Genomic DNA, 26,460 nt, shown 5'->3' with positions numbered 1-26,460 from the left:
ATGTAACCCAGAAAAACAGTCTTGCGAAGACCCGTGAAGACCCGTGAAGACCCGTGGAGATCCGTGAAGATCCGTGAAGATCCATGGAGATCCGTGAAGATCCGGGGTAGAAAGGTTCTTCAGCAACCCTTGCTTGTCGTAAAACGCGACAAACGGGATCGGGTGGTCAGGCTCGCTGACTTGATTGATGCGCATAATGTCAATCACTGGATTGTCGGACTCAATTATTTACAGACCGCCGTCAAAAAGCCGGAATATTTGTGAGTGCCGCGTTAAACAATAAACAGACAAAACAAAACAAAAAGTCTTGCAAATGTGTTTGTGGAAACAAAATCAGGATTCGCTAAACCAATATACTGTGAGTGAGTGAGTATGGTTTTACGCCGCTTTTAGCAATTTCCCAGCAATATCACGGCGGGGGACACCAGAAATGGGCTTCACACATTGTACCCATGTCGGGAATCGAACCCGGGTCTTCGGCGTGACGAGCGCACACTTTAACCACTAGGCTACCCGACCGCCCCAATATACTTTGGCTCATGCAAGAAGGTTCATCATAATGAACGATGAGGATGCCACGACATCAACCAGTGCCTGTGACACAGTTGATGATGCCCCATGTATCTTACACACTATTAACTGATTTACTACTAAGCCAGTGAAGAAAACAAAAATATGTCATATTAACTCACGTTTCATCAGTCCTTTAATCAACGACTTAAACAATCCTAAATACAAACAGCATGATGTGAATTAGAAGTGGCTATCGTCGAAAGATATCCAATATCTGCCGGTGCTACCATGATAAGTGTTCCTATTTCTGGCAAAACCTGCACACAGGTAAGTATGTATTACGTACAAATACACCTTACGATTAATATTATTAATATTTATTAAAAATAATTATTATTATTAACATTAATATTGTTTAGTTTCTAGGTTAGCTATTGAGGGTTTATGCAGCATATGAAACTCAACGAAAAATATCAAATGTCAAAAAATGGTTTCGTTTTTCTTCATGTGAAATATTCAACATCTTGAAAAAAGAAGATTCATAATATCAGCTGCCCTCGACCTTGAGGCTTGTTCTACAGAATATCCTCTCCACGTACTTTTCTAATGCCACACCACACGTATCAGTTAGTCCAATAGACTAGGCAAAGATCATTGGAACACGTGTACCTTTCTTCTGGGGAGGTTCCTTCTCCTTCTCCTGCACCTTCTCCTTCTCCTGCACCTTCTCCTTCCGCTGGGGGACTCTTTTCTCTTCCTCCCTGACCTTTGGTTCCTGAATAAGAAATTTGTAAATATTGTACCCAGTGATAGGCATCTTCCCGAGGCAAGCGTGTCCACTCGCCAATATCAAAGCCTAGTTTCTACATCTTCCCGAGGCAAGCGTGTCCACTAGCCTATATCAAAGCCGAGTTTCTACATCTTCCCAAGACAAGCGTGTCCACTAGCCTATATCAAAGCCTAGTTTCTACATCTTCCCGAGGCAAGCGTGTCCACTAGCCTATATCAAATCCTAGTTTCTACATCTTCCCGAGGCAAGCATGTCTCCTAGCCTATATCAATGCCTAGTTTCTACATCTTCCCGAGACAAGCGTGTCCACTAGCCAATATCAAAGCCTAGTTTCTACATCTTCCCGAGGCAAGCATGTCTCCTAGCCTATATCAATGCCTAGTTTCTACATCTTCCCGAGACAAGCGTGTCCACTAGCCAATATCAAAGCCTAGTTTCTACATCTTCCCGAGGCAAGCATGTCTCCTAGCCTATATCAATGCCTAGTTTCTACATCTTCCCGAGGCAAGCGTGTCCACTCGCCAATATCAATGCCTAGTTTCTACATCTTCCCGAGACAAGCGTGTCCACTCGCCAATATCAAAGCCTAGTTTCTACATCTTCCCGAGGCAAGCGTGTCCACTCGCCAATATCAAAGCCTAGCTTCTACATCTTCCCGAGGCAAGCGTGTCCACTGGCCAATATCAAAGCCTAGTTTCTACATCTTCCCGAGGCAAGCGTGGCCACTCGCCAATATCAAAGCCTAGTCTCTACATCTTCCCGAGGCAAGCGTGTCCATTAGCCAATATCAAAGCCTAGTTTCTACATCTTCCCGAGGCAAGCGTGTCCACTAGTCTATATCAAAGCCTAGTTTCTACATCTTCCCGAGGCAAGCGTGTCCACTGGCCAATATCAAAGCCTAGTCTCTACATCTTCCCGAGGCAAGCGTGTCCACCAGCCAATATCAAAGCCTAGTTTCTACATCTTCCCGAGGCAAGCGTGTCCACTAGTCTATATCAAAGCCTAGTTTCTACATCTTCCCGAGGCAAGCGTGTCCATTAGCCAATATCAAAGCCTAGTTTCTACATCTTCCCGAGGCAAGCGTGTCCACTAGCCAATATCAAAGCCTAGTTTCTACATCTTCCCGAGGCAAGCATGTCCACTAGCCAATATCAAAGCCTAGTTTCTACATCTTCCCGAGGCAAGCGTGTCCACTAGCCAATATCAAAGCCTAGTTTCTACATCTTCCCGAGGCAAGCGTGTCCACTAGCCAATATCAAAGCCTAGTTTCTACATCTTCCCGAGGCAAGCGTGTCCACTAGCCAATATCAAAGCCTAGTTTCTACATCTTCCCGAGGCAAGCGTGTCCACTAGCCAATATCAAAGCCTAGTTTCTACATCTTCCCGAGGCAAGCGTGTCCACTAGCCAATATCAAAGCCTAGTTTCTACATCTTCCCGAGGCAAGCATGTCCACTAGCCAATATCAAAGCCTAGTTTCTACATCTTCCCGAGGCAAGCGTGTCCACTAGCCAATATCAAAGCCTAGTTTCTACATCTTCCCGAGGCAAGCGTGTCCACTAGCCAATATCAAAGCCTAGTTTCTACATCTTCCCGAGGCAAGCATGTCCACTAGCCAATATCAAAGCCTAGTTTCTACATCTTCCCGAGGCAAGCGTGTCCACTAGCCAATATCAAAGCCTAGTTTCTACATCTTCCCGAGGCAAGCGTGTCCACTAGTCTATATCAAAGCCTAGTTTCTACATCTTCCCGAGGCAAGCGTGTCCACTGGCCAGTATCAAAGCCTAGTCTCTACATCTTCCCGAGGCAAGCGTGTCCATTAGCCAATATCAAAGCCTAGTTTCTACATCTTCCCGAGGCAAGCGTGTCCACTAGTCTATATCAAAGCCTAGTTTCTACATCTTCCCGAGGCAAGCGTGTCCACTAGTCTATATCAAAGCCTAGCTTCTACATCTTCCCGAGGCAAGCGTGGCCACTGGCCAATATCAAAGCCTAGTTTCTACATCTTCCCGAGGCAAGCGTGTCCACTAGCCAATATCAAAGCCTAGTTTCTACATCTTCCCGAGGCAAGCGTGTCCACCAGCCAATATCAAAGCCTAGTTTCTACATCTTCCCGAGACAAGCGTGTCCACTGGCCAATATCAAAGCCTAGTTTCTACATCTTCCCGAGGCAAGCGTGTCCACTAGCCAATATCAAAGCCTAGTTTCTACATCTTGCCGAGGCAAGCGTGTCCACCAGCCAATATCAAAGCCTAGTTTCTACATCTTCCCGAGACAAGCGTGTCCACTGGCCAATATCAAAGCCTAGTTTCTACATCTTCCCGAGGCAAGCGTGTCCACCAGCCAATATCAAAGCCTAGTTTCTACATCTTCCCGAGACAAGCGTGTCCACTGGCCAATATCAAAGCCTAGTTTCTACATCTTCCCGAGGCAAGCATGTCCACTAGCCTATATCAAAGCCTAGTTTCTACATCTTCCCGAGGCAAGCATGTCCACTAGCCAATATCAAAGCCTAGTTTCTACATCTTCCCGAGGCAAGCGTGTCCACTAGCCAATATCAAAGCCTAGTTTCTACATCTTCCCGAGGCAAGCATGTCCACTCGCCAATATCAAAGCCTAGTTTCTACATCTTCCCGAGGCAAGCGTGTCCACTAGCCAATATCAAAGCCTAGTTTCTACCCTTGCCACCAAGGCCACTTTTCCTGGCACGACCCTGGCGCCACCTCGCGTAGATCACGAGTTGTGCCCCTTGTAATGAAGTTGTGGCCCCTGATATCCAATCAGATCGCTGTTCTCATCCCGAAAAGCTTCACAAAGATGGCGACTACCATAGGCCACGACCTGGTCGATCAGATAACGAATAAAATTCGCGATTTCATCCCTGACACAAAAACTTGGGCATCGTACAGGAAGGTTAAAAGAGGAAAAAGGCACATTCGTGTCAACAAAGACAGGCAGTGGTAAATCACTTTCATACGAAGGTGTACCAGTCGTGGATGTTGATTTTGTGAAACGTTCTCTGATTGGACTCTTGATATGTGCGATGGTCCAATGATATTTAGCACAGGAAATCGGGCTTGATGTGGCAAGGGTGGAAACATGACTTTGAAAAATAAAAAGGCTAGTGGACGCTCTTGCCTCGGGTAGATGGGGCCTATGCTTGTCGTAAGAGACGACGAACGGGATCGGGTGGTCAGGCTCGATGACTTGGTTGATGCTCATGATGTTAATCACTGGATTGTCTTGTCCACACTTGATTATTTACAGCCCGCTGTCATATAGCTGGAATATTGCCAAACATCATCGGCCGACAGCTGAGAAAGGGTTAGATGCAGGGTAGATTAGGAATATTCCTACTCTCAACCAGTGGTCGGCTATTTTCAGCTGGTACATTGCTGGTTGTGACGTAAACATCATGAACTCACACAAACAATCAGCTTTAACCTGTATACGATAATGCATCATTCGGCAGTACGGATGGGGATGCACGTGACTTTAGAGTAAGTGAGTGAGTTGTGTTTAACGCCGCTTTTAACAGTATTCAAGTTACATCACGGCATGTCAGCTTAATGTGTGAGGAAAGCCTGAAGTGATGCAGGTCTCAGACGTTTACCACTTCGGTGAAAGCCACGAGCACGGGTATGGTGCTGACAAACCTAGAAACATTTTTGGGCGAACCGGGATTCGAACCCACAATCATAGGTTTCTGGCATGCCCAAGGGACGCAACTGTGCACAGTGACGCCTTAGACGACTGGGCCACCCGTGCCCCCACGTGGGTTCTCAACAAGACGGTTGCTCCAGCATGTGGATAAAGACACTATGTGATCATGGACCCATAGGTGGTGTTTAGAAATACCACTCAGGACATCATCTGTTGTTCTGAATCCCATAACTACAGTCGATTATATACTTCGATACATCCGGAGATTCTAGAGAAACGCCATCAGCAGACCATGATCCATTTGTGAGTGGTGAGTTTAACGCTGCTTGAACAGTAGTACGTTATGTCAAAGCGTGCCCGCTCATTCGATGAACAGTAAACTACGGTATAACGATCTCAAAGGAACCACTGATTTTAGTTCGTTATAAGCATATATACAGCAAAAGGCTGGGACCAAAAATATGTTCGTTATATCCGTCAGTTCGTTATAAGCATGTTCGTTATAAACGTATTTACTGTATAACAGACAGACAATATGCAGTGATAACTCAACATCGTTTAACTTACCTTGGACCTTTTAGATGGAGTTTTGTCTCGCTTGGATTTGTCTTTCTCCGACTGAGAGTTGTCTTTCTTAGTTTTGTCCTTGTCCGATTGAGAGTTATCTCGCTTTGATTTGTCCTTGTCCGATTGAGAGTTGTCTCGCTTGGATTTATCTCTTTCCGACTGGGAGTTGCTGCGGGCAGTTCCGGATCTGTCCCCTCGGCGACTGTTGGTTGACTGTGGAGATAACAAACAGGAAGTGGAGATGAACCATGTCTGAATGCAGTGAGGTGAGGTGCAATTGGGTTAACGTCGCGTCCAAGATTATTGCACTTATGTAGCGACGTGCATGCACGTGTGTGTGTAGCTGCTTGTACTAGTCCGGGCTGATGCCGATTTTTAGTGCTAGCTCACTGAGATACCATGCCACAGTTTAACATGAATACCCCACTCAGACACAGTATGCTGACTCCGAGCCGACCAGTCCTTGTTTTAGCCCCTTGATGCCCTTGATGTACTTAACGTCTTTTGATATGACGCGACCGGGCATCGAACCCCGGACCTTCCGCTCTCCGGGCGGACGCTCTACCACTAGACCACGGAGGCGGTCTTCTGACGGCAGTACACCCAAACAGATCGTATCTAGGATCATGTTCTTATTTCTCATTTGTATAAGCACGAACACAAAACTTTGATATGATATGGATATTTTTTTTCATATTAAGAATTTTTTGTGTCCTGTTTGATTATGTGATGTGTATTGGCTGAAAACAAACCAATTTCGCTTTCTGGAGATTTCGGTTTTTAAAAACTACTTTTCATATTTCAAATATCAGCGTTTGGCCATGTTTGTTTATTCCCACCTCCGAGTAACCGTACATACATTATTTAATAGATTCTTTGCAGTTACACTAAACTGAGGGAAAAAATAAAGTATACCGAGTATTTGTTATGTAATTTAAAATTGAAAGACGTGCTGTTAAATTTGATTATGTCTATTTAACCATCAATCATTCCTGCAACGGTTTGTAAGCGTAATCTGTGACTGGGTAATTTTGTGTTAAAATATATTGGTGTAATAAGACTGGAGAAAGAAATAAATTTTGACCCATTCCATGTTTATATGTAAATTTGCATCAAATACAGCTATTTTATTTATTTTCAAAGATAACTGTCTTAGGTACCCATCAGCAGTTGTGTATGATGGCAATTGTATATATGTTTTAAAAAATTTAAATCAAATTATATTTTTTTTAAATAAAACAATGTTGAAGTATTCTTTGGGTGCTTGTTTAAATATAATATCGCAAACTTAAGATATTTACAATTGAAAATAAAACATGATGAAATCAACTGAGAAGCACGGTTTCTTTTGCCTGTCATTCTATATGTGTTTGGATCGCCTCGGTGGTCTAGTGGTAGAGCGTCCGCCCGAAGAGCGGAAAGTCCGGGGTTCGATCCCCGGCCGCGTCATACCAAAGATGGTACTTGTTGTTACCCTGTCTGGCGCTCGGCATTAAGGGGTTCAAACAAGGACTGGTCGCTATATAAGTGCAATAATCTTGGACGCGACGTTAAATCCAATTTCACCTCACCTCACCTATATGTGTTGTTGTCTCAGTGGCATACCATTTTTGAATTTGGAAATAAATTGTTATAAGGTTTTACAAAAAAACATCGATCAGTGAAAACGCTGGATGTCCTGGGAAACACTGTGTTTCTGTGTTGTGTTTCGTTGTTCCTTACGGGTTTGTTTCTCTCCGCCGCCTCTTTCTCGGAGATGAGCCGCCGCCGCTCCACCACCTCGTCGTGAGTCAGAGGAAACCGAGACAGAGCCTGCAACAGTCCTGCATTCATCAGAGTCGTTGATTTTAGGAATACACGACGGGTGAGGGTTGTTTACCGTAGAACAAAACACTGCAGGGAGAATACACCATGAGGGGCGCAGGCCCAATTGCTTTATTCGCCCTGCAGCGTTTTATTGTACGATAAACCACGAGTCGTTTATGTTTTATATGAGATATCAACATTCACTCTTAAAGGTTGATGATAAAGCTTTAAAAATATTTACCCGCACTTAAATGATGATGGCTCAATAGAGCCCGAATTCGGAAATGTCGGACCAGTCCATTTATTGCAGGTGGCTATTTCCCGCATATTCTCACAATCCTCATGCAGATTATCTGTACCTTTTATCCTAGTAACTATTGTCATACCTCCCGCTTTCGGATGCGACCGTTCGACCATCGCGTTTATCTGCGTTGCCCAGCAACATCTATGGGGAACAACTCACTAGACACTCCTCTCTAAAAATAACGTCGTCCAGTAAACGACGTCATTTAGTGGCGAGCGCATGTTCGAATCTCCAGAAATTACGTCATGATAGAATAATGATTTAACGTGAAAACAAACACGCTTCGTTCTTCATTGTTCTTTGCGATTTATCCAGGACTAATAATATTTCCAGAACTAGCATTGGCGTAGTCTGTCAGACCCCAGAAAAAAAGTCTGGAATCATTTGGCAGGTCTAGGTTGCCTCAGCTTTGGACATAAATCATTGTTCTGGACCCCATTTGGATTACATTTTGGATAAATGTTTAAATACGATAACTTTATTTCTTGGGCCAAGTGGTAGTCTGTAGTACATGTAATATACTTATGTGTTTGACCCGTGAAGGTCCGGGATAGAATAGGTCTTCAGTAACCCATGCTTGCCGTAAAAGGCGACTTTGCTTGTCGTAAGAGGCGACCAACGGGATCGGGTGGTCAGGCTCGCTGACTTGGTTGATGCATATCATCGATCCCAATTGCGTGGATCGATGCTCATGATGTCAATCACTGGATTGTCTGGTCAAGACTCGATTATTTACAGACCGCCGTCATTTAGCTGGAATATTGCTGAGTGCGGCGTTAAACAATAAACAAACAAACAAACGATGTAATATAACCAAGAATGCTGTCAATATCCGCGGCAGTAAGTTGTACCGTATTTTACTCGAAGCTGCATTCAGTTATAATCGTATGCTTCTCTTAGCTGCATTATTTTGAGATTTGAATCTTATGATGTCTTATTATCCAACCTCTGCAATCTTCTTGACGCCCATATCCCCAATCCGATTGTTGGCCAGTGACAGTGACATCAGCCTTCTATTCATCCTCAGTCCCTGAAATCATAAAGATTTACGTCACACAATTACCATCTACGTCACACAGCTAAATTTGAAAATCCCGGGCATTTTGGGGAAGGGTCAACAAAGGTCAAACAGGGGTCAAATTCAAAATTGTGTCGATATGCATATCAAATTACTCGTCATAAGGAACCTAGAAATATATAGTTTGTTATACTTCTGACTTTAAATGGGGGAGCTATGGCCAAAAACGTTGAAAGGTCAACGCACTTTTGGCAGTCGGTGAAATTCACTAACACAGTTAACATTGTCCGATATCATGATTTTAAGGTCTACTAATATGTTTTCTGACATGACAAATTCAACCAAGCAACTTTTAAAAGTAAAACGGGTTACCTTGACATTGAAAATCGAAAATGGTTGGCTGCACGAAAAATTGTCATGCTTCAGCAAAGTCATTGGAAACAGGATCCTTGGCCAAAAACGCCAATATTTCTCCATAATAAATGTAGTTCCAGTTACATCGGTGGTGCATACATAGGAGAGTGATGATGTGTGGCACAAACATAATGTTACAATTTAGATTTTTGCAGGTTATTGACATCACTGAGATTACCCGTGCTAGATGCTCCGCGCCGACATCTGTGATGCTGTTTCCGGTGAGGTTCAGAGACAAGAGCTTGGTGTTGAACCGCTTGGCTGTACCCAGAGCTCTGCTGATTCCCTCCATCCCCGTGTCTGTGATGGAGCAGTGCTGGAGGGACAGGGTCTGGACGCTGGGGGGAGGAAATAAGGGCACTAACTTGTAGTAGTAGTAGTAGTAGTAGTAGTAGTAGTAGTGTTGGTTGTAGTAGTAGTGGTAGTTGTAGTAGTAGTAGTAGAAGTAGTAGTAGTAGTAGTAGTAGTTGTAGTAGTTGTAGTAGTAGTGGTAGTTGTAGTGGTAGTAGTAGTAGTACTGGTAGTCGTAGTTGTAGTAGTAGTTGTAGTGGTAATAGAAGTTGTAGTAGTTGTAGTAGTAGTGGTAGTAGTAGTAGTAGTAGTAGTTGTTGTAGTGGTAGTAGTAGTTGTAGTAGTAGTGGTAGTAGTAGTTGTAGTAGTAGTAGTAGTAGTAGTAGTTGTTGTTGTAGTGGTAGTAGTAGTTGAAGTAGTAGTGATAGTGGTAGTTGTAGTAGAACTAGTAGTAGTTGTAGTAGTTGTGGTAGTAGTAGTCGTAGTAGTAGTTGTAGTAGCTCTACAAATGATGATAGTCAATCTAATAATGAGAGAATCTCATCCGAGGGTCTTTTGATATATAGGATATATTGCTAAGGAGTTTCAATTTTTTATCAACGATTTTTGATAAGTTTGCCATAAAATTACACGAGGGTGAGATTCTATTTTTCACCCAAAATCATTCTTCCAACCTTTACAGTTGTAAATAGTAATAACCAGTGTCTTAAGCGTAAGTATTTGTCAGCTTCAGTGGCAGAGAGGTACAAGAGTCATTTGATTGTGACGTCATGGTAACCGATGACGTCACAATGGTTTGCAAAGCATGGTTATTCAATTCATTGTACCGAGACCTAGGAGATACCCACCTGCTATCATCTCCGATCAGCTGATACCAATTCTCCTCTTGTACGCTATTACCGTCCAGGATCAGGTCCCTGGAATAGCGTCAAACGTCATAGAATGTTTATAAATACGCAACAAAGGGTAATTAAGTACTGGGTTAAGCTATTGCGAATGAACGCAAGTATCTTCCAAAGTTATGTTATGCTTAAAGTATTTGATGAGAATAGAAAAGTCAATTTGGCATCGTATGTGAGACAAATGTTATTTAATAGCGGTTTTGCGTATGTGTGGTTATTCCAAGATGTTGGTGATAAGAATAAGATTTTATATGCATTTAGAAGACGCTAAAGATATATATATTTCAAATCATGGTACCTGAGTCTAGATACTTTTTTAGTACATTATGCAAATATAAAATCTCTTCTGCAACCCGAATTATTTATAACAGTACTCAGAGACAAACGGTTAATAAGAGCTATATGTAAATTTCGAATATCTCTTCACAACTTTCGAGTCAACATTATTCGTAAAAGGTCATTGTTAAGTATACATGTATCTTATACAGAATCTACATGTGAAGAATGTGACCTTCATTCAGTAGAGAATGAATACCATGTCTTTTTTGTATATGAGAAATATATTCACTTGATTAATACATTTTTTACCTCATTACAGAAATATTATAAAGGTAATATCACGTTTGCAAATTTATTTAAATCCTGTGATATTCATGAAGTACGGTTGGTTGTTTTATATTTGTGTAAATTATTTAAAATGAGTTCGACAGAGATGTAACACTCTGGACATGTGAACTAAAATGTTATTTATCTTACAACTGTACTGTGGACAATATGGCCTGAATTATGGAATAAACTTGATTGGTTGAGAGTGGCACACGGAACGTGCAGTTCTAGTACTCAGTTATACGGGGAGTGGGAGGGGAAGCTGGAACAGGGTGACGTTGCAGTAATTACGTATATTGGCCAAGAGTGAGTGAGTATGGTTTTACGCCGCTTTTAGCAATATTCCAGCAATATCACGGCGGGGAACACCAGAAATAGGCTTCACACATTGTACCCATGTCGGGAATCAAACCCGGGTCTTTGGCGTGACGAGCGAACGCTTTAACCACTAGGCTACCCGACCGCCCCTAAACACGATTTTAAAACGATGTTATATAGTTAGTGGTGAATCACCGTTTTCCCTTGCAATTACGCCACCCTATCAGTGAAACATTATTGTCAAAATGTGATATTATAACTTACTTGAGGGTTTCGCATTCAGACACAATGGACGCCAAGATGGCAACAGTCTGTCCCGTCAGTCCGACCTGCCATAAGCTGGGGAGGAAAGTGGTCGAGGAATGTAAGAAGAGAATGCAGTGTCTAAATGTACGTTTGTGTCATGCATTCCTTTGAACAGTGATTTGAAATCAATGGATCCCGGAACTCCCAAGGGAGGCAATTCTGCATAGCGATGACAACCATTCTGATGCTTTCCATAAACGTAGATATGTTTGATTATGTTTCATTCCACTGCATACTGTGGTGAAGACATTCATAATATATATAAAACACAGATGGTGAAGTAGTTAACTTTGCTTGACAAATCAATTATTTGAGTTCACATATTGCTCAGTTTGTGTGTATCAGCAAACGCTGTGGCAGATCCAGATGGGATCACATCCTACAGATAATCCCTGTGTAATCAAAATACACCTGTACATTGAATACACCTGTACACTGAATGCACGTGTACATTGAAATACACCTGTACTCTGAATACACATGAACTTTGAATACACCTGTACGTTGAATACACCTGTGCATTAAAATACATCTGTCATTTGAATAAAAACTCACACATACACACACACACTCACGCACACACATGCACTCACACATTTGAGGCTCACACTCACATTCACACATACACGTATATAAAACACACTTACATTTTTTTCAAATGTAGGCCTGACTTACTTGATGGTGTGGAGACGGTCCACGGCCGGCCAGCACTGCTTGAAGATGTTCATCATGCATTCATCCACCCTCCACCCTGGAACAGTGAACTCAGTCAGTTATCCCCCTTTGATAGACGGGGCAAGAATACTTCTACTTTGATCCTCCATCACGAGCAACATTTGCTTTCAAATGATACCGACAAGCTTAAGATTAATTTGCGTGTCAAAGGTTCCCATTCGTAATGGACTGTGTGATAGACTACACTAGAATGATGTATATGTTGGTGACAGTGTCTTCGTGTATCCTCATCACTCACATATTCCTGATGAATAATTTTACATGACAGTGTCCATATATACCCGACACGTATGTATACTTCTCTGACAGTGTCTAGCTATACCCACCACGGATGTATACTTCTCTGACAGTGTCCAGCTATACCCACCACGGATTTTGTACTTCTCTGACAGTGTCAAGCTATATCCAACACGGGTGTACACTTCCCTGACAGTGTCTAGCTATACCCACCACGGATATACACTTCCCTGACAGTGTCTAGCTATACCCACCACGGATGTATATTTCTCTAACAGTGTCTAGCTATACCCACCACGGATGTACACTTCGGTAACAGTGTCTAGCTATACCCACCACGGATGTATACTTCTCTAACAGTGTCTAGCTATACCCACTACGGATATATACTTCCCTGACAGTGTCTAGCTATACCCACCACAGATGTACACTTCTCTAACAGTGTCTAGCTATACCCACCACGGATGTATACTTCTCTGACAGTGTCTAGCTATACCCACCACGGATATATCCTTCCCTGACAGTGTCTAGCTATACCCACCACGGATGTATACTTCTCTGACAGTGTCTAGCTATACCCACCACGGATATATACTTCCCTGACAGTGTCTAGCTATACCCACCACGGATGTACACTTCAGTGACAGTGTCTAGCTATACCCACCACGGATGTACACTTCTCTAACAGTGTCTAGCTATAGCCACCACGGATGTATACTTCCCTGACAGTGTCTAGCTATACCCACCACGGATGTATACTTCTCTGACAGTGTCTAGCTATACCCACCACGGATGTATACTTCTCTAACAGTGTCTAGCTATACCCACCACGGATGTACACTTCTCTAACAGTGTCTAGCTATACCCACCACGGATGTATACTTCCCTGACAGTGTCTAGCTATACCCACCACGGATGTACACTTCCCTGACAGTGTCTAGCTATACCCACCACGGATGTACACTTCCCTGACAGTGTCTAGCTATACCCACCACAGATGTACACCTCGGTGACAGTGTCTAGCTATACCCACCACAGATGTATACTTCTCTAACAGTGTCTAGCTATACCCACCACAGATGTATACTTCCTTGACAGTGTCTAGCTATACCCACCACGGATGTACACTTCTCTAACAGTTTCTAGCTATACCCAACACGTATGTATACTTCTCTAACAGCGTCTAGCTATACCCACCACAGATGTACACCTCGGTGACAGTGTCTAGCTATACCCACCACGGATGTATACTTCCCTGACAGTGTCTAGCTATACCCACCACGGATATACACTTCCCTGACATTGTCTAGCTATACCCGCCACGGATGTATACTTCTCTGACAGTGTCTAGCTACACCTACCACGGATGTATACTTCTCTAACAGTGTCTAGCTATACCCACCATGGATGTATACTTCTCTTAAAGTGTCTAGCTATACCCAACACGGATGTACACTTCTCTAACAGTGTCTAGCTATACCCACCACGGATGTATACTTCTCTGACAGTGTCTAGCTATACCCACCACGGATATATACTTCCCTGACAGTGTCTAGCTATACCCACCACGGATATATACTTCTCTGACAGTGTCTAGCTATACCCACCACAGATGTACACCTCGGTGACAGTGTCTAGCTATACCCACCACAGATGTATACTTCTCTAACAGTGTCTAGCTATACCCACCACAGATGTATACTTCCTTGACAGTGTCTAGCTATACCCACCACGGATGTACACTTCTCTAACAGTTTCTAGCTATACCCAACACGTATGTATACTTCTCTAACAGCGTCTAGCTATACCCACCACAGATGTACACCTCGGTGACAGTGTCTAGCTATACCCACCACGGATGTATACTTCTCTAACAGTGTCTAGCTATACCCACCACGGATGTATACTTCTCTGATAGTGTCTAGCTATACCCACCACGGATGTATACTTCTCTAACAGTGTCTAGCTATACCCACCATGGATGTATACTTCTCTGATAGTGTCTAGCTATACCCACCACGGATGTACACTTCCCTGACAGTGTCTAGCTATACCCACCACGGATGTACACTTCCCTGAGAGTGTCTAGCTATACCCACCACGGATGTATACTTCTCTGACAGTGTCTAGCTATACCCACCACGGATGTACACTTCCCTGACAGTGTCTAGCTATACCCACCACAGATGTATACGTCTCTAACAGTGTCTAGCTATACCCACCACGGATGTATACTTCTCTGACAGTGTCTAGCTATACCCACCACGGATGTACACTTCTCTGACAGTGTCTAGCTATACCCACCACGGATGTACACTTCTCTAACAGTGTCTAGCTATACCCACCATGGATGTATACTTCTCTTTAAGTGTCTAGCTATACCCACCATGGATGTACACTTCGGTGACAGTGTCTAGCTATACCCACCACGGATGTATACTTCTCTGACAGTGTCTAGCTATACCTACCACGGATGTATACTTCTCTAACAGTGTCTAGCTATACCCACCACGGATGTATACTTCTCTTAAAGTGTCTAGCTATACCCACCACGGATGTATACTTCTCTGATAGTGTCTAGCTATACCCACCACGGATGTATACTTCTCTAACAGTGTCTAGCTATACCCACCATGGATGTATACTTCTCTGATAGTGTCTAGCTATACCCACCACGGATGTACACTTCCCTGACAGTGTCTAGCTATACCCACCACGGATGTACACTTCTCTAACAGTGTCTAGCTATACCCACCACGGATGTATACTTCGGTGACAGTGTCTAGCTATACCCACCACAGATGTACACTTCTCTAACAGTGTCTAGCTATACCCACCATGGATGTACACTTCCCTGACAGTGTCTAGCTATACCCACCACGGATGTACACTTCTCTAACAGTGTCTAGCTATACCCACCACGGATGTATACTTCGGTGACAGTGTCCAACTTGTCAGGGTTGTCCATCTCCACCTGTATGGATGGTTTGAAGTACTCAAACTTGTCCTTCGTGGTGTATGTCTTGGGAGGAGGCTCGACTGGCTCTGGTAGCAGGCAATCAGGAAACACACTCATTATCTCAACATTTGTGAATATATGCATTCTGGTCATTCACATCAGGTCGCATGAACACATCTTTCCTCGAGCGATCAATAATATTTATGTCAGGTAAAAATATAGATTTTGATTTTCGTCCTGTCAAGATTGTGTGAATTCAGAGTTATCTTTCCCTTTCATAACCCTCCACTGACAAAGGAAAGTCCCAGTGACCAGGGCCCACTTGCACAAAGCGATCTTAGTGCTAAGACTACCGTATGCCTATGTTAAAGTAGGTGCGGTCGGGTAGCCTAGTGGTTAAAGCGTTCACTCGTCACGCCGAAGACCCGGGTTCGATTCCTGACATGGGTACAATGTGTGAAGCCCATTTATGGTGTCCCCCGCCGTGATATTGCTGGAATATTGCTAAAAGCGGCGTTAAACCATACTCACTCACTCACTCACTCACTATGTTAAAGTATGGGAGTTACGATCATCTGTGGGCCCAGGTCATGTAAGGGACCGACATATTTGTTGAGGGCCGGGGACGATTGTATCGAAGTAACGAAACTGTTCCAGGACAAGCTTGAAAAAAATCTGTTCCAGAGAGTGGAAACAGAACAAATAGTCTGCCACAAAAAATACATTGCTCCAAGATGTTTTTAAGTACATCGCCCATTCAGTAGTGAATTTAGTTAGAACCGTACGAGCACTGACATTAGTGCTGACATACCAAGAAACATAATTCAGGTCGAATCTGGGATTCGAACCCACAATCGTTGGTTGCAGGCATGACTAAAAACATGTTATACGAATGTGGATATGGATATATTTGGTTACAGCTACATAGAGACATGCCACAGGATTTCTTCGCTCGTTTGACACGGACCTTAAAAGATATGTACATCCAAAAAGGGCATGGTTCCTTGTCCAGTTCTTGAAAGCAAATTACTACACTTCATTTAAGATTAGACCGCCTCCGTGGTCTAATGGTAGAGCGTCCGTCCGGAGAGTGGTAGGTCCGGGGTTCGATCCAAAGCCGCGTCATATTAAAAGATGGTACTTGTTGTTACCCTGTCTGGCGCTCGGCATTAAGGGGCTTAAACAAGGACTGGTCGGCTCGGAGTCAGTATACTGTGTCTGAGTGGGGTATTAATGTTAAACTGCGGCATGGTATCTCAGTGGGCTAGCACTATAAATCGGCATCAGTCCGGACTAGTACAAGCAGCCACACACACACACACACACACACACACACACACACACACACACACACACACACACACACACACACACACACACACACACACACGTGCATGCATGTCGCTATATAAGTGCAATAATCTTGGACGCGACGTTAAACCCAATTTCAGCTCACCTCACCTCAACATTTATTGCCTCAATGGCAAATGCCCTACACCAATGAGCTTACCGCCATCCTCGTCGACCAAAGGCTCTGCTGGTATTTCCGGGGGTGCCTGCTGTTTGCTGTTGTATTTGCCTCTCTCTGGCTTGCCGTCGGGGGTGTGGCCCGGGGACACCGGACGCCTCGCTCTGGGGAGGATTTGTGGAACATACACGACGTCTTCTCTCTGGCACAACTCCGCGAAGTCCGACTGGAAGAACCCGGAACAGCTGTATGGACCTGCCAACGTGGAACATACCGTGCAGATACCGTTCTTAAAGGTACCCCGTGATGATCCGGGTTAGGATTCAGCAACCCATGCATACGTATGCTGCTCATATGAACATTAAATTCACACGTTCACTAGGGAAGATCCGGGGTAGAATAAGTCTTCAGCAACCTATGCTTGCCGAAAAGGCGGCTATGCTTGTCTTAAGCTGTAACTAACGGGATCGGGTGGTCACGCTAGCTGACTTGGATGATGCATGTCATCTCAATTGCGTAGATCGAAGCTCATGATGTGAATCATTGGATTGTCTGGTCTAGGCTTTTTTCCGTTACAGACAGCCGTCGTATAGCTGGAATATTGCCGAGTGAGGCGTTAAACAACAAACACACGACCAAACAAAACACATCTTAAATGGTACTAGGGTCAATAAATTGGCAGTCCCGCCAAGTGTGATAAAAGCAATGATTACTCTTGCAGAGTCAATGGTTGAGATTCACACAGGGTATTTATTTCAACGCCTTGGTCACCTATCCGCGGTCACCCGTTGATCAGTCCGACACTGGATGTCCTTCAATGTCTAGTGACCAGAACTTGTGTGACGCTGAGCGATCCTCCAGCAATTAACTGATGCGCCCTGGTATAACTCAAGCACACTCAGGTCGGTATCTTATGGTCACGTTCAGGCCACATCGAATTGCAATGGCAGCTATATTAGGGGGTCACGGAACTGGACTTCACATTATATGCAATGTTGGGAATAAAACCCGGGTTATCACGGTCTGCCACTCCGCTACCCTACCGCCCTGAATAACATTCCAATATTCCAGTGTAAACAGTAATGGCCAGCTGTTTGCAAGTGAGTGAGTGAGTGAGTTGGGATTAACGTCGCTTGGAACAGTATTCCAGATGTATCACGGTATGTCAGCTTGATGTCCACACATTCACAGACACACGCATACAAACACACACACATACACACATTCACAGGCACACGCATACAAACACACACACACACACACACACACATTCACAGACACACGCATACAAACACACACACATACACACACACGCATACAAACACAGACACACACACACACACACACACATTCACAGGCACACGCATACAAACACACACACACACACACACACACACATTCACAGACACACGCATACAAACACACACACATACACACACACGCATACAAACACACACACACACACACACATTCACAGACACACGCATACAAACACAGACACATACACACACACGCATACAAACACAGTCACACGCATACAATCACACACACACACACACATTCACAGGCACACGCATACAAACACACACACACACACACACACACATTCACAGACACACGCATACAAACACACACACATACACACACACGCATACAAACACAGATACACACATACAATCACACACACACACACATTCACAGGCACACGCATACAAACACACACACACACATTCACAGGCACACGCATACAAACACAAACTCATACACACACACGCATACAAACACAGACACACACATACAATCACACACACACACACATTCACAGGCACACGCATACAAACACACACACACACACACACACACACACACATTCACAGACACACGCATACAAACACAGACACACATTCACAGACACACGCATACAATCACACACACACACACACACACACATTCACAGGCACACGCATACAAACACACACACACACACACACACACATACATTCACAGACACACGCATACAATCACACACACACACACACATTCACAGGCACACGCATACAAACACACACACACACATACAATCACACACACACACACACATTCACAGGCACACGCATACAAACACAAACTCATACACACACACGCATACAAACACAGACACACACATACAATCACACACACACACACACATTCACAGGCACACGCATACAAACACACACACACACACACACACATTCACAGACACACGCATACAAACACAAACTCATACACACACACGCATACAAACACAGACACACACATACAATCACACACACACACACACATTCACAGGCACACGCATACAAACACACACACACACACACACACACACATTCACAGACACACGCATACAAACACAAACTCATACACACACACGCATACAAACACAGACATACACATACAATCACACACACACACATTCACAGGCACACGCATACAAACACAAACTCATACACACACACGCATACAAACACAGACACACACATACAATCACACACACACACACACATTCACAGGCACACGCATACAAACACACACACACACACACATTCACAGACACACGCATACAAACACAGACACACACACACACACACATTCACAGACACACGCATACAAACACAAACTCATACACACACACGCATACAAACACAGACACACACATACAATCACACACACACACACACATTCACAGGCACACGCATACAAACACACACACACACACACATTCACAGACACACGCATACAAACACAGACACACATTCACAGGCACACGCATACAAACACACACACAAACACACACAGACACATTCACAGACACACACACACACAAACACACACACATTCACAGAAAACACACACATTCACAGGCACACAAACACACACACACATTGACGGACACACACAGAAACAGACACACACATTCACAGATACAAACACATACAAACAAAAGCACTTACAGAGTCACACACACACAAACACAGACACACACACATTCAACGACAGACACACATACACACACATAAACACAGACAAACATATGCACAGGCAAACAAACAAACACACGCACGTTCACAGGCACACACATAAATACAAACACACACTCATGCACAGATACACATACAAACACAGATGCATACACATTTACATATACACACACAAACACACATTCACAGATACACATACAAACACAAATGCATACACATTCACAGACACACACATTCACAGATACACACAGAAACAGATACACACATTCACAGACACACACATTCACAGATATACACACAGAAACAGACACACATAGAAACAGACACACACATTCACAGACACACACATTCACAGACTAACAAACACAGACAGACACATTCACAGACACACACACACACACAGACAGACACACACACACACACACAAACACAGACACACACACACACACACACACACACACACACACACACACACACACACACACACACACACAGATCTCTGACCTTTGTCTGCATCCCCCTCCAGCACGTCCTGCCCAGCTGTGGAGGCGCTCCTGCCCTTCCGCCTCCCCTTCACCCTGCTGGCACACACACACACACACACACACACACACACACACACACACACACACACACACACACACACACACACACACACACACACACACACACACACACACACACACACACACACTCACACACACACACACACACACACACACACACACACACACAGAGACAGAACTCTGACCTTTGTCTGCATCCCCCTCCAGCACGTCCTGCCCAGCTGTGGAGGCGCTCCTGTCCTTCCGCCTCCCCCTCATCCTGCTGGCACTGCAACATGGGAGTCACCATTGTAGTCAAGTCAAAGGTCATTTTATCCTGACGTGTGAACGCTGAAAACACTAGGCCGAGGCCCATTTCTTCGACAAGTGTACCCATTTACAACATTGCTGGAATATGTCACATAGCGGCGTAAAACCACATTCACTCAGTCTTAAAGTTCCCTCGCCTCGATGCCTGCGACAAACATGTATATATTAACCATGTTGAATTCACCATCTACATTCCCAAACGTTTCAAACAAATTAATAATTAAATTAACCGGACAATAACCTCATGATTGACTATTACTTTTCTTACAAACGACTTGTTAGACACACACAAGCTGTAACTTTCTATTTATGTTCACTTTGTATTTGTATTTGATGTAATATGTACAGACATATTATTTAAATAATGTCTATATCGATGACGTCACATCCTTCATTTCAATATGTAATATTTGTTGTATGGGGGCGGTGTTAACATAAGCTGTAAAGCTTGTTCACCAATCCCAACTCATTCCAATGAATAAAAATATGTTTAAACCACAAACGTTTCATTGTTGTAAGATGAAGCAACGTAATTTTGTAACGCTTTAGTCGCCAATATTCGAACTATGCTGCGGGAACGAAACGATCATGTTTCTAAGTTTGTCAGAACCACACCAGTCCTCGTGGGTTTCACCGAAGTGGTAAACGTTCGCAAGCATCACCTCGGGCTTTCGTGTCACATTAAGCTGACACGTCGTGATAACTGGAATATTGTTCATAGCGGCGTTAAACCCACCTTACTCACTCTAACAATACTACGGCGACTTACACAATTGTTGGGGGCACGGGTGGCCCAGTCGTCTAAGGCGCCGCGATTCGTTGTGCAGAGTTGCGTCCCTTTGGCACGCCAGAAACCTGTGATTGTGGGTTCGAATCCCGGTTCGCCCAGATTATGTTTCTAGGTTTGTCAGCACCATACCCGTGCTCGTGGGTTTCACCGAAGTGGTAAACGTCTGAGACCTGCATCGCTTCGGGCGTTCCTCCCACATTATGCTGACACGCCGTGATATAACTGGAATACTGTTAAAAGCGGTGTTAAATCCAACTCACTCACTCACTCACTCACTACACAATTGTGCCACATAAACTGACCATTATCAGCACGATGTACAATCCCACATTATCAACAAACCTTTGGTCACTGTAACCAGTTCTACATCAGGGGGGGCGGTCGGGTAGCCTAGTGGTTAAAGCGTTCGCACGCCCCGCCGAAGACCCGAGTTCGATTCCCGACATGGTAAAATGTGTGAAGCCCATTTCTGGTGTCCCCCGCCGTGATATTGCTGGAATACTGCTAAAAGCGGCGTAAAACCATACTCACTCACTCACTCTACATCAGGTTCTTTACGACCTGGTACGTTTTGGGATTTCTCCTGCATGGATTGTCACAGGGTGGAACAAACGAATAAACATTGTTTGGAACTTATTGAACACATACAGGTACCATTCACAACGTTAAGCTCAGTTAAGAATTTGTGACGTGAGCTTGCATTTAGATCTCGTTACTCCGGGCAACGTTATTCCAGAACCTCCTCTCCATAACGATACTGTTGGCATCATCAACACAGATGCACAGCAACTTAACGCAACAGGTATAATTCGTTCAGCCGGACATTTATTAATCCGGACGGTTTCATTGCGATCTGGGCCGTCCGGTTTGAACACGTTTCAGTATACTTATAAGAGTGAGTATGTGGACGCTTTGGGTTAACGCTAACAGTATTCGAGTTATTAACGGCGTGTCAGTTTGAAGGAGAGCCCGTCTTAGACGTTCACCACCTCGACGAAACCTCCAGCTATGGTAGTGACAAACCTAGAAATAAATTCAGGGCAAAACTTGGATTCGAACACAAGATCCTAAGATTCTGGCACTCCTAAAGAACAAAATACTGCGAATTGCGGATCTTTTTTACCTAGATCAAAAGGAACAGGATTAACGAAATCTATCGGATCGCGGGAAAATAAACACCTTATTGAAACGGCTACGTGATATTAGTATAGAGCATCTATTGTAGGATCAACTGAGATTACAGACAAAACACCTGCTGTAGGATCACGTGAGATTACAGACAAAACACCTTCTGTATGATCACTTGAGATTACTGACAAAACACTTCCTGTAGGATCACGTGAGATTACTGACAAAACATTTACTGTAGGATCCCGTGAGATTACTGACAAAACACCTGCTGTAGGATCACGTGAGATTACAGACAAAACACCTGCTGTAGGATCACGTGAGATTACAGACAAAACACCTTCTGTAGGATCCCGTGAGATAACAGACAAAACACCTTCTGTAGGATCACGTGAGATTACAGACAAAACACCTTCTGTAGGATCACGTGAGATTAAAGACAAAACACCTTCTGTAGGATCACGTGAGATTACTGACAAAATATTTACTGTAGGATCCCGTGAGATTATAAACAAAACACCTGCTGTAGGATCATGTGAGATTACAGACAAAACACCTGATCTAGGATCATGTGAGATTAATGACAAAACACCTGCTGTAGGATCACGTGAGATGACAAACAAAACACCTGCTGTCGGATCACGTGAGATTACGGACAAAACATCAACTGTAGGATCACGTGAGATTACTGACAAAACATCTACTGTCGGATAAACTGAGATTACAGACAAAACACCTGCTGTAGGATCACGTGAGATTACAGACAAAACACCTGCTGTCGGATCACGTGAGATTACAGACAAAACACCTTCTGTAGGATCACGTGAGATTACAGACAAAACACCTTCTGTAGGATCACGTGAGATTACAGACAAAACACCTGCTGTAGGATCAACTGGGATTATAATAAGAAGACATACAGTAAAATCACGTGAGAGTACAGACAGAACACTTGCAATCTCGTGAAGAGCACCTGATGTAGTGACGTGAGAGTATGGACAGGATATCTGCTGTAGGATCACGCGAGAGTATTGACAGGATACCTGCTATAGGATCACGTGAGAGTATAGACAGGATACCTGTGGTAGGATCACGTGAGAGTATGGACAGGATACCTGCTGTAGGATCACGCGAGAGTATGGACAGGATACCTGCTGTAGGATCGCGCGAGAGTATGGACAGGACACCTGCTGTAGGATCACGTGAGAGTATAGACAGGACACCTGCTGTAGGATCACGTGGTAGTATGGACAGGATACCTGATGTAGGATCACGCGAGAGTATGGACAGGATACCTGCTGTAGGATCACGTGAGAGCATAGACAGGATACCTGCTGTAGGATCACGTGAGAGTATAGACAGGATACCTGCTGTAGGATCACGTCAAAGTATGGACAGGATACCCGCTGGAGGATCACGTGAGAGTATAGACAGGATACCTGCTGTAGGATCACGTGAGAGTATAGACAGGATACCCGCTGGAGGATCACGTGAGAGTATAGACAGGGTACCTGCTGTAGGATCACGTCAAAGTATGGACAGGATACCTGCTGTAGGATCACGTGGGGTTTAGACAGAATACCTGCTGTAGGTTCACGTGAGAGTATAGACAGGATACCTGCTGTAGGTTCACGTGAGAGTATGGACAGGATACCTGCTGTAGGATCACGTGAGAGTATAATCAACATTCCTGTTGTGACATCACGGAAGAAACACATGTTCAAGACTCGAGTGGTTACGGTGAGACTGCGTGTCCCGCCGGATCCACTGGGAACACAGAGGAAACATTTACCTGTATGGATCATCTCTTCCCAGCTTCTTTCTGGACTTCTTGGGGACCGGCGACGGACTTGCCAGTCCCCCTTCCGACGTGTTGTCAGGCACGTTAAGTCGTCCCTCCATGCCTACAGCGAAGCAACTACGTCGACTGGCGGCTGTGTATGCAAGTCACCACTGAAGTTCTAAAGAGTGTATTGTTGGTTAGTCGGCCTCGTAACGGACAGACCCGTTAAAGGTGAACTGCCGATTTCAGTTGCATGTACGTAACAGTGTGTGTTTATAGACATGTTGGGTGTAGGTCAAGTATCATGTGGGCTTCAGAACGTGAAAATACCTCAGCACCAAACTACATTTGGTTAATACGTAATTAGTTTGTTGTCGTTTATTTTACTTGCAATACCAGTGTGCTATGATTTCGCCAAACGAAATAAGGTCACAGAACTGCCCCGCGTTTATCCGGCTTGCCTCCTACATTGAGAGACACACTGTGAAATAAGTGAAATAATAACTAAAGCAACCTTATATCATCTCACTCTAATGGTCGTATATATGTTTGCGAACAGGCCTATTCACGTCGTATGCACTAACACTCGGGTTGGTTGGTTTATTGTTTAACGCCGCACCCAGCAATATTCCAGCTATAGGACGAGGGTCTGTAAATAATCGAGTCTGGACCAGACAATCCGGTGATTAATATCATGAGCATCGATCCACTCAATTGGGATCGATGACATGCATCAACCAAGTCAGCGAGCCTGACCACCCGATCCCGTTTGTCGCCTTTTACGACAAGCATAGTCACCTTTTACGGCAAGCATGGGTTGCTGGAGACCTATTCTACCCCGGAATCTTCACGGGTACTAACACTCAGGATAGCTACCGTTAGTTGTGTCTGTACTGTAAAACCTTTCTCCAGTCCAATAAGCTGTTGTCTACGGTCATATAATTGCCAACAACCGTACTCACTAGTCACAGTAAACTACGGTTATAACGAACTAAAAGGGGCTACTAATGTTAGTTCGTAATAATCGTAGTTCGTTATAAGCATATATACATCATATATGCAACAAATGGCCGGGACTAAAAAATACGTTCGTTATATCGGTCAGTTCGTTATAAACGTGCTGTAGTTGATGATGAGAGATTAAATTATGTTGTTCCAAAATGTTGTATTAAATTGGATAATCAGATAATTATCATCATCTTTAAAAACTAGATCTTATTGTAACATCATTCGGAATAATTTCGCCTCTGAAATGAATTGACCCGTGAAGATCCGGGTAGAGAATAGGTTTTCAGCAACCCATGCTTGCCGTAAGAGGCGACTGTGCTTGCCGTAAGAGGCGACTATGCTTGCCGTAAAAGAGGCGACTATGCTTGTCCTGAGGGGCGACTAACAGGATCGGGTGGTCAGGCTCGCTAACATGGTTGATGCGTATCATCATATCCCAATTGCGTGGATCGATGCTCATGTCAATCACTGGATTGTCTCGTCCAGACTCGATTATTTACAGACCGCCGTCATATAGCTGGAATATGATGAGTGCGGCGGTAAACAACAAACAAACAAACTAAAATGAATGAAAATGTATGCTTTCCTCCAGTTTTCGGCAGGACACAACAGCGAGTGCGCCTTTAAGAGTCCCATTGACGGCGGGGCCTGTCTAATGTATTGTCGTGAAAGCGGACTGAATTGTCCACTTTGTGAGTGGTTTGTTACACGACGTATCCACGCCCGCACAGGGAGGTGTTCTCAATGTACACTGTACAGATCAGCGTGTTGGGACTTCAATGGCAACAGGTAATGTGTGTTGAGATACAATACACCCTGAATACCATCCACGTAGCGTTGAACGTTTCTACAGACACATGTCCAACTAACTGAAAGGCTCTTCAGAAGGGATACAATAGTGGGATAATTCCTTAAGCTGATAGACACACTGAGAGTACACATTGCGTATGTGTGCGAC

General features: G+C 44.1%; 1 protein-coding gene across 2 annotated transcripts in view; it reads right to left on the bottom strand.

Moving 5' to 3' along the window:
* The window catches only part of LOC124152700 (leucine-rich repeat-containing protein 71-like), a 32,730-nt gene extending 8,073 nt beyond the window's left edge, over window positions 1–24,657 (bottom strand). The window contains exons 1-13 of one of the 2 annotated variants that reach the window (XM_048395238.1): window positions 24,504–24,657; window positions 20,670–20,752; window positions 16,938–17,150; window positions 15,388–15,513; window positions 12,172–12,247; window positions 11,455–11,529; window positions 10,213–10,281; window positions 9,252–9,411; window positions 8,588–8,671; window positions 7,254–7,343; window positions 5,532–5,744; window positions 1,183–1,288; window positions 693–728 (exon numbers count right to left, since the gene is read on the bottom strand). In XM_048395238.1, the coding sequence (XP_048251195.1) occupies window positions 693–728; window positions 1,183–1,288; window positions 5,532–5,744; window positions 7,254–7,343; window positions 8,588–8,671; window positions 9,252–9,411; window positions 10,213–10,281; window positions 11,455–11,529; window positions 12,172–12,247; window positions 15,388–15,513; window positions 16,938–17,150; window positions 20,670–20,752; window positions 24,504–24,613 (1,441 nt within the window). In that variant the 5' untranslated portion in view covers window positions 24,614–24,657. The remainder of the gene's footprint in view (window positions 1–692; window positions 729–1,182; window positions 1,289–5,531; window positions 5,745–7,253; window positions 7,344–8,587; window positions 8,672–9,251; window positions 9,412–10,212; window positions 10,282–11,454; window positions 11,530–12,171; window positions 12,248–15,387; window positions 15,514–16,937; window positions 17,151–20,669; window positions 20,753–24,503) is intronic. The other variant, XM_048395239.1, reaches the window with a different exon arrangement.
* Window positions 24,658–26,460: the final 1,803 nt, after the last annotated feature.

The sequence above is a fragment of the Haliotis rufescens genome, unplaced genomic scaffold, assembly GCF_023055435.1.
Source record: "Haliotis rufescens isolate VD_foot unplaced genomic scaffold, xgHalRufe1.0.p SCAF_14, whole genome shotgun sequence".
Taxonomy (NCBI): Eukaryota; Metazoa; Mollusca; class Gastropoda; order Lepetellida; family Haliotidae; genus Haliotis; species Haliotis rufescens.
This window is presented reverse-complemented; position numbering and strand designations above follow the sequence as displayed.